The sequence below is a fragment of the Notothenia coriiceps genome, unplaced genomic scaffold (assembly GCF_000735185.1).
Source record: "Notothenia coriiceps isolate Sejong01 unplaced genomic scaffold, NC01 NC01_scaffold00005560, whole genome shotgun sequence".
Classification (NCBI taxonomy): Eukaryota; Metazoa; Chordata; class Actinopteri; order Perciformes; family Nototheniidae; genus Notothenia; species Notothenia coriiceps.
Window position 1 is genome coordinate 73,742 of NW_011338261.1, and position 10,000 is coordinate 83,741.

The 10,000-nt window shown below is 42.9% G+C and overlaps 1 protein-coding gene across 1 annotated transcript in view; it reads left to right on the top strand.

Annotated features, from left to right (window-relative positions):
• Nucleotides 1-3,264: 3,264 nt before the first annotated feature.
• The window catches only part of LOC104943011 (liprin-alpha-4-like), a 38,093-nt gene continuing 31,357 nt past the window's right edge, over nt 3,265-10,000 (top strand). Inside the window, exons 1-2 of the mRNA XM_010768331.1 lie at nt 3,265-3,587; nt 3,772-4,076. Of these exons, the coding sequence (XP_010766633.1) occupies nt 3,819-4,076 (258 nt within the window). The 5' untranslated portion in view covers nt 3,265-3,587; nt 3,772-3,818. The remainder of the gene's footprint in view (nt 3,588-3,771; nt 4,077-10,000) is intronic.

Consider the following 10,000-nt stretch of genomic DNA (forward strand, 5'->3'; position numbering starts at 1 on the left):
TCTACTGCACAGTGTTCTCCAGGGAGACAAATGAACACTCACATGTTCTGAGAACGATGTTTGCAAACCGAACCCCTGCAAGGGGATCTGGGGGGATCCTGCCCCAGAAGATGCAACATGCTTTTCTGGTTATTACCCGTCCCCTTGTGTGTTATGAAGGTTTTTATGCATGTAAACGGTCTGCAAAGTCACAAACCCTCAAAGTACACCCTGTAGCGAGTAAAACTCTAACACAGAAAATACCTTTCTATGCCGCCCCAGAACGCCTCGTTGGAGATTTCTCTTTTTCTTCCTGGGTACAGTGATGTGCCCATACCTAAATGGACCCATTGGTCCAAATGGACCAATCCGTGGAGCCGTTACGTCCGCGGAACCGTTACGTTAAGTCTGTGAATTGGTCCAAATTGACTAATCCGCGGACTTCCTCACACACACACACTCAATCTTTTCTCAGCTGCAGCTCCGCCAATTTCTCCTCCCTGAGTCGGCGGGACGCGGCGAGGCTGTGAGTCGGTGTGTGAGCACACACACAAACTCCCAGCCAGGCTGCGGGTGTGTGTTCGGGCTGGGTTTCGCTGTGTCTTTCTGTCTCGCAGACGGCCACCGGGCTCATAGGGAGGGGGGGCAGGAGCTCCAACAAGCCGTTTAGGACAGAGAGTGAATACCTGGTGAATACACATACTATACAGAGATGCTGTATGAGAAACCAATGCGATTTTAGAAAATTGCACAATTTAAATCTATTTTAGTATACCTCAACAATGGAATTATGATCAGTAGAAATGGCCATGACATGGGAACTTTAACATTTAAACTATACACATTCTACTCTCTGAAAAGAAAAGAAACCAAACAGACCACTTTACTTCAGGGAAACAGGCCAAACAACATTGCCTTTAGCATGTTTTTGGGTCATTTTAGAGTCAGTAGGCTATAGGAGGAATTATTTTTTGTTTACTTTTTTTTAAGTGCAGTGCCTGCGCCCTGCTGCTGCAAAGCGGGAGCAAAGTAGGCCTACGTTTTTACATTTTCTATTAAAAGTTTACTAACATTTCCAAATTGCACATCTTGACACTAAACCAGTGTTATTGTTTATTACATTTCTTTGTGCACTCTTTTTTCATAACATGTATAAGTTATACTTATAGTGGTGGTGACAAAAATGGCCATTCCAAAAAGTGGTGGGGACATGTCCCCAGCGTCCCCAGCGCAAATGAAGCCTATGGGTAAGTCCTATTATTTTATCAGCCAGTTACAACATGTGCAAGTTCAATTATGTTATAATTCCATTTGTTTCTTTTAATTATGCCAAATTCAAGCATCGTTGAAAGTTCTGCCTGTTTGATGTGAAAGTATAACTCAGAAAGGTGTTTCTTGTCGTATTCTGGCTTTACTGAACACCAGACCAATGAGATGGTTCGTTTGATATTTGTTTGCATGTCAATAGCAATGTCAAAATGGAACTGCAAGTACAGAAGTCACCCTGCTTCTAACAAGTTTACATTATGCACTGAATTCATACCATTAAAGCTGCCCTGACAACACTGAACCAGGTAGACTTACAACAAACATTTGCCAGAGAAATTACACATTGGTAGATATCACTTAAATGTTTATCAGACCAAAGAGTCAAAATGCTGAAAGATCCACAGTGCTATGTTCAGTAACCTAGTCTTGTGTGCTAGTGCTGCAGGACACGGCATTCTATAATTACTTTTACAACATTGTTGTCAAGGCCTTTAAAACCAAACTTCAGAAAGCCACACATCCTAGAGCAACTCAAATTAAATTAATTGATTCGAGGAAGCACTGTTGAAATTCAAAGAAGACTCAGGTTATTGAGTTATTTTTTCATTATTACTGTCCTCTAATACTTATAGTGAACCAAAAGTCATGACAGAGGCTTGCTTTTCAACATCCGCGTATTTCTGCACTGGTGGGCCATGTTAACAATACCGTGTAACTGTCTGTCACGTTTGAAGAGACGAAATCGTAACATCTTCACGTATCCCAGCATGGTAAATCATCACATTTTCACAGTATTGCCATGTATTTTATCTATGGCACATTACACTCTGCTGCAGCATCTAACCGAACTGTTGTCAGTCATAAGTCTGCTCATCAATTTCCCATGAAGGTTATTCATTGCTTTATCTTTACACTAAGATTGTAATTTAATCGAAATGTTACAAACTTTTGTTTTTAATAATTCAAAACAGTAACTTTGACCTAAGAAGAAAGGTGGGGGGCAACATTTCTTATTCCATACTGCCGCAACAACATGCTTATAAAAAAATGTGATATGTTATTCAACAGCATGATCCTTTGAAGCTTTTTTTATTGTTCACACCTTCACACTTATATATTTTTGAACTGACAAACAACACTGTTGTTTGAGGATTTGTTTTCTATGTGGTAGCCAGCCTACTTGTATTGTCAAACAACGTCTCAAAAAAGAAATTGTCATGGCCCACACCATCTTTTTTACATTTCACTGAAAAGAAAGCTATGTCTGTTCTGCAATTTATGTTAGTTAATTATCATTACTATAGCACAACATTGCAAACTGTGAAACAACACAAAGGTGGCTCTGCGTTACTGGCACATGTGTATGGTTATATTTCAGGGCCTTTGTGTTGTGGAATGGATGGCAATCTAACACTTGATTGCACAGCCACAAATAGTGTAAGAGATGTCTGTTAATATTTATAATCTTCAACTTCGTCTCAGTTCCTGCAGGGTGCGCTGCTCACTTTTAGCACACTGTCTGCCTGTGTGGCTTGGTAAAACGATGCCTCTAGAACGCGCATCATGTCTCAGGAGCATGAACGCGCTTAGTGGTGCTGATGTGAAAAGTGAATTACCTGATTTTACCAGCTAAGGGTCAAGCGTGTGCTAACTGCAGAAGCATGATACTAGTGCAGGGTTTATGCTGTGAAATTAGTGAGTTTATTCCAGTTCTCTCTGTTGTATACGCGCATGTGGTGCAAACTGCAAAATGCTTATAGGCTGAACCGCTGGGAGTTGGTCCCATATTTCCAGGGCTGTAGCCTGGTATAGTGACAACTGCAGATTCACGTGTGTGTGTGTGTGTGTGTGTGTGTGTGTGTGAGAGAGAGAGTGTGAGAGTGTGTGTGTGTGTGTGTGTGTGTGTGTGTGTGTGTGTGTGTGTGTGTGTGTGTGTGTGTGTGTGTGTGTGTGTCTGGGCAACTGTGTGTGGGAGGGGGAGTGAGCGTCGGTTCGGTGGCGGTGTGTGGAGAGATGGAAGCAGAGAAGGCGGATGCAGATAAGACTCTCTCTCGCTCTCACTGTCCCCAAGACTAAGGACGCAGATACACGTTTTCTCTTGGATGTTACCCCTGATTGTTTTATTTACATGACAATATGCTATGATCGTCGTGTTGCGGGCACCACCCCTTCAAACGTACCCGTCTATCTCTGAGCTGTCAATCATATCACGCCGGGATTTCTACATGTGAGTGCATGGCGCGCCGGGCAGGGCGGATCTGCTCACGGGGTGGAAACAACGCCGGTTAATATGGATGAAAGGTCAACCATCATCTCATCATTTCAATCACTCTGATTAGGTAAGGCGATGTAAAGCTTAAGGATGCACGTTTGCTGCACGAGAGATGTAATGCACTGAGAGTAAGGCGCATTTACGGTTGCATTGGCTGACGGTTGCTACGGGGCGTTAATAGGCCCTTTTATCAGTTATTGTAAGTCTGTTTATCAGGCTTGTAACCCGCGTGTATCCCCTTCTTAATCCAGACAGCGACAGTGTCCTATTGCGTTGCCCAGACCACAGTGCTGGGAAGATGATGTGCGAGGTGATGCCGACCATCAGCGAGGGAGACTCGGCCGGTCCTCCCAGAGGCACCGGCGGCGTCCCGAACGGCTCGGACCAGGAGGCCAACTTCGAGCAGCTGATGGTCAACATGCTGGACGAGAGGGACAAGCTGCTGGAGTCCCTCAGGGAGACTCAGGAGACCCTCATCCAGTCTCAGACCAAGCTGCAGGGGGCGCTGCACGAGAGGGACGTGCTCCAGCGGCAGATCAACGCCGCGCTGCCTCAGGTGAGGAGCTCTCGGCCTCTGAAAGGGGAGGAAGGGTCGGGCTGTGGGTGAGACGAATACGATTGTGTCCAAGGGTAGCCTATACATAGTATTAACGATATATGCTGTGCGGGCCTATCGTCAGGAGAGGAAAGATCAGTGGTGATCTTGAAACCTCTGGTACTGATGCTGCTGACTGTCAGACCCCCTGAACCCCATGACCCAAAAAGCTTGTGCTGATGTCATTGAAACTGATTTGGGATAGTTACAAAATGCCCTAAAAAGGGCACCAAGGGTCTCTGTGTTGAAATGTAATTGTAAGTCTTTCATTATTTCAGTTTTGTGCTTATTTATTGCATATAACGTTTACCAGTCAGTTTCCAACGTACATTTATAGAGCCAGATAATGTTCTAGTAAGGCAAGGAAAAAGGCCACATTTATTTGTACTGCACATCTCATACCCAGAGGCAACTCTAATTGCTTTACAGATTACACAGGCAAAGACACAAGATATAATGATTAAAGAAAACAATAAAACAACCATAAGCACACATAGTAAAAGCTTCTTTAATGAATTAAAAGGAACTTTAGTTAAAAGGAATGTTGAATCTGATTTGAACTATTTTATACTAGTCTGCATTGTTTTAAGTCTTAGCAATTTGTTCCACATTTGAGGTGCAAAGAAGCTAAACGCAGCTTCACCATAAAAGAAACTTAGATTGCACATAAAGTGGGCGGTTAATAGGGGCACCTTGCCTCAGGGCTGTCTAGCTGGTTAATGTGGCGGCCATGGCGATATTGATGCTGACTGATTTGGAGCAAATTAAATTACACTACTGCTTGATAATAGTGATGTTGTGTTGAAACATGGTAACACATCAAATGCACCTCTGTGAGAGCTAGACCTGAAAAGGTTGAAAATGACAATTTCATTTAAAAGGCAGACGTCAGAGCAGCTTTTTATTTAGTAAGCTTGGATTTACTCTTCTTCTGGGGAATCTCGCTAAAACTCCTGAATGTCCAGGGATATCACCACAAGAATAAGTGTAAAGATGAAAAGGGTTTTACTGGCTACTTACATACGACTTCAAAAGCTCATGAGTGGCAGTGAACCGAAAGGAGGATGTTAATGTCCAGTAGAGAGGTAATGCAGTAGCTAGAAAGGTGGTTGATGGAGTTTTTTACTAACTGGAATAATGATGCCGCTGACTGTAGAGGTCTGGGTCAGTTGTTGAGAGCTCTGCTGGTCAGAGAGGAGGGCAAGGCCCCACTATCATTATCTGGATTGCAACAGCCTCACCTCTGTATGCGGTGACCTGCCTGTCAGTGGTAATGTGAGTGAAAGAAGCTGAAGATATCTTGGTCATGTGCCTATGTTTGTGTGTGTTTGAGAGAAAGAGAGTTGAATAAGGGCTGCCGCAGTCACCGAGCGTGACGACAATGAAGCCTCAGCATATAAAGCTGTGTTACCCTCTGACCCTCTAGTCTAAATGCATTGCATGATGTCACCGAACGGTGTGTCTGAGTGTGTGTGAGAGAGTGAGGGAGAGAACCATCCTGATGATGACAGCCTCACTGCAGCCTCTTGTGAAAGAAACATGGCCGCTTGCTGGTGTACATGGCCCTGGGCTGCTTGCTTGCACACATGCCTACATGTTTGTGTGTGTCAGAGAGAGAGAGAGAGTGGGAAGAGTCTGTCATGCTTGTTTTATAATCCTGCTTGGTTCAGCGTAATGTTTTATTCTACCAATAATACAAGTATTAGTTATACAGTCAGAGACCTCAGGGACATTATGCAGACATTATGACTGGCGCGCACATGCATAAACTGTCTCTCTTTCTCTCTCTCAGAATGGCTACTCACACTCATCCACAAAAAACAGCAGTGGTCATATCCACAGTAGCCACAGAGCAGAGAGATGATGCAATGGACAGTGGGAGAAATACTAAGAAATTAGAGAATCTTACTCACAATTGATTTCAGTTTTGTCTGCTGAAATGATGATGAATAAGGATAGTCTGATGCATTTTTGGAAAGTGCCGAATGCATCTTGTCATGATGAGGATAAATTGTGGAAAAATTAACATACTGTATCTATTATCTCAAGTTTGGGTGTGAGGAAAGAGCAATGTTGTAGCATTTGGCTATGCTTCCGCTGACCCCACCATGCTATATGTGTCAGTGGTAATTAGGCTGACTTGCGGCTGTGCTCCACGTGACCAGGGTTAGTGTGTTCATGCCCTGGACTACAATACAATATCACAGCTTTCTGTTTGATCCTGCCGCCTTACCTGTGTAGCCCTCCAGTCAGCAGTGTCTGTGTGTTTGGCTATGTGAGATGTATTTTTCTGTGTGTGTGTTCAGTTCTCTCTGCTCCCAAGGTGTAGGCTGATGTATGACTGTTGGCATGGCAAGGCAGCCTTTTTTGCCCAAATCCCACCAATGTTCTATTGCCGCTTGCCTAAAAAACATTTGTCATCTTCACATACGTAAATAGCATGCACATGTGTGTGTGTGTGTGTGTGTGTGTGTGTGTGTGTGTGTGTGTGTGTGTGTGTGTGTGTGTGTGTGTGTGTTTGTGTATTTTAGTTTAGTTTTGGTTATGTCTTCTGGTTCCCTGACTCCATGGGACTGGTCTGACCCAGAACTGTCAGATCTATGTCTCTCCTCCACACACACACACACACACACACACACACACACACACACACACACACACACACACACACACACACACACACACACAAGAATGCACGCACACAAACAAACTGTGTGAGGGATTCAAAATTAAATTCTCTCCAATGTCGTCATTGTTAAAAATGCATATCCAAAATCTTCCTGCATCACTGCATCGTAAAAAATGGGACGCCGTTGCCATTTTACCACACATACACACACAGACACAAATACAGAGACTAGGATTGATATTTTAATTAGTAACAGAGAATAGAGTTTCAGATTAACATGTCAGCCCATTACAGTGCAAAATGCTTCTAATACAGCCCTCAGAGACGGGTTTGCCCATAGACAAATTAGTTCTTTAATGCACACAAAGACTCAGCAGGCAGACACACGCATTGCTTATGCAGTATACGCAGCACACATGCGCGCACCACACATGCGCACACACACATGCACACACATCCGCCGCGCACCACACACACACACAATTTGCCTGTTACTTTTCTGTGTGAAAAAATTGTCCGGACACCTGGGTCAAGTAGAGATAATGGGCGGTTAGGGACTGTGTGTATGTCTGCCTGTGCATGCATGGCGTGCATGCATGTGTTTAATGCAGACAGCGGGGGAACACTGTGTGTCAAACAAAGCAGGTCACCGTTCCTATTCCATTTCTGTATTTTTGTGCAATATATTTGTGTATTATTACTATTTTCTATTATTCATTTTGTATTATTATGACCCATAAAGCTACCATATTCAAATGCAAGCTACAGTGATAGAGTATAATTAATTCCTCTTGGTTGACTCTCAAGAGACAGACTAATGTCACTAGTGTGACGAATTAACTTATTTTTTAGTAAAGAGCCCCAAAGTTGTTAGCTTAGCTAAGCATAAAAACTGGAAGCTAATGGGAAACTAGCTAGCATAGCACCATTTATGTTGGGTTTAACTTGCACACAAACACATACAAAGACAACAAAACAAAGTCACACAATAACACAAACATACTAACTAACCGAGGCAGGGGTAAATCAGCAACAACAATGTTCTGAGAGGTCAAATAACAGCTTATTTTCACCTCCAAACGGGCAGTCTGAAGGCAAGGTAAAGCAGTGTATGTTGTGAAAATACAGCATACAATTAAAAATGATTTCGATTTTGAAGGGTGGGCTTTCTCTTACAGTAGGTTGCCAAAATCATCAACAGCAGCAGTGCTGATTATTACTTTGATTCTGTGCAATAACTCCTGTCTGGTTCTTCAAACTGGGGCGTGCCTGAATATCAGCCACCATAATGCACGGACTATGGCTAAGTAACAGATACAACCCCTCTTCAAAAGATCCAAACGTTCCCTTCAAAGGGAACTCCACCAATTCCGCTGTATAATAACTTGTGTTGCATGGAAGCAAGCTTTCCCAAGTCTGAGAAATTCTCCCTGCGAGATAACAGCATAGCCTCTAATCCTCAATTTTTCAAAGGGGTGCGTGCCTTCATAGTGTGATGATGTGAGTTTCATGTTGTGTTTGATTAGTGGATGTGTGACTGAGTGTTGTGATGTTTGGACACCTGTTCGAGTCAGAGAAAACACTGGCTATTTTTGCCAGCATACAAATACTGAGAGACAGAAAAACACACTACATACACACTGCACGTCCAAAAGAACTCCTGACTCCAGTTCTAAATTCTAACCCGTCCGTCCACACTGAAACAATTCTACACATGCATAACCTGCTTGTTGGTCTATTTTCTTCCTTCCGCCCCAAATCATTCTTCCTTTCTTGTTTTCTCTTCTCTCTTTCTATATCTGTCTCATTCTTTCCCACTCTGTTTATCCAACTCATCAATAACCCAGTAGTCCATTATCTGGTCCCTCAGACAGTTCTTGTCCCTTCCTGCAGCTGACCTTAGCCCACAGCCAACACAGTCTAATGTGGGAAGGAAGGTTATACACATTTCTCACAGTTTTAAGCTCTGCAAAGCACCCTGTCTCTTTGTGACAACATAAGAGTCTGGCAGCAGTTAACTTGTTATTTGGTTTAAATGGAGGTTGGAGTTACACATATACCGAAATGAGACGTACTGTAGTGTTATATGTCGATGTGGTGAAGTAATGATGAATACAAAGTGTGCAACCTTATTCAATTAAACCTGGCCAATATTAAGTTAAAATATTGCACACTACTCATTGGATGACAGCGTGCAACACAAAAACCATTCATGAATCCATATGTTTTCTCTGTTTATTTGCCCAATAAAAGGATTCATGAAGTGTGCCATTTAAATGTATGTCACAGCAGTTTCAAGCAGCGTCGCTCCAGCAATCAGCTGTTCCCCCGACATACACCGAGGGGGTACTGTCTGCCGTGAAGAATTTTAATAGAAAAAAGCAACAACTAAGGAAAGTAAGTGGGGCCAAGCAGAATCTTACAATGCAGTGGAAACACAGCAGAACATTGGAGAACTATGAGGAATACAGTTTATTTACTGTATAACAATATAAGCCTAAAGAGGTGTAATCTGGGTTCAAATGTACTAATGTAGGCCTAACAACAGACACAGAAACAGTTCATACACCTTAATCAACCCACAGTTTAAAAAAAGATATATGGGCCAACTTTAATATCCCTATTGCTATCCCATGGTAACAGTTTTCTCATCTAATAGAGAGCAGAATATGTCATGCTATTTGAATGAGGGCCAGCAGAAGTGAGCCTTGCAGGCTTGGTACTCAGCCATCATAGTAACTGTACTGGAGGTGTGTTTTGCTTACAGGTATAGTGTGTGTTCACAGAGATAATGTACCACACTGCAGAGGAAGGAAGTGGAGCTCCATGCCCCCCCTGCGTTGTTGAGGTTACCTGATCTTATCCTGACACAAACACAGTCCTTCAGTATGGCACAAACAAAACTCTTCCTCACGTCTTTAACCATCCACAACAAATAATTACTCACTCACACACACACTTCCCGTGTTTTCTTAAATGTCAACATGCTGTGTCTACTTGTCGTCCTGAGTCTGTGTGTTTTTATGTGTGCTAGCTAGCATGCCCATGGTGCGTGTTGCTTATGCATGGATGCCTGAGGCAGATTTTTGCTTGATAGGAGAATATTGAAGAGGGTGGGCAAAGTCAGTTTAAAATTACCTCATCTCATTGCTCTGCTGCTGAAGTCCAAATCTTATTCTGCATGTTATGTAAGCAAAAAATACTGGAATTTGGGTTGATGTGGCGGAAAGTGGAGCATGAAGTTAGCAGCTGAATG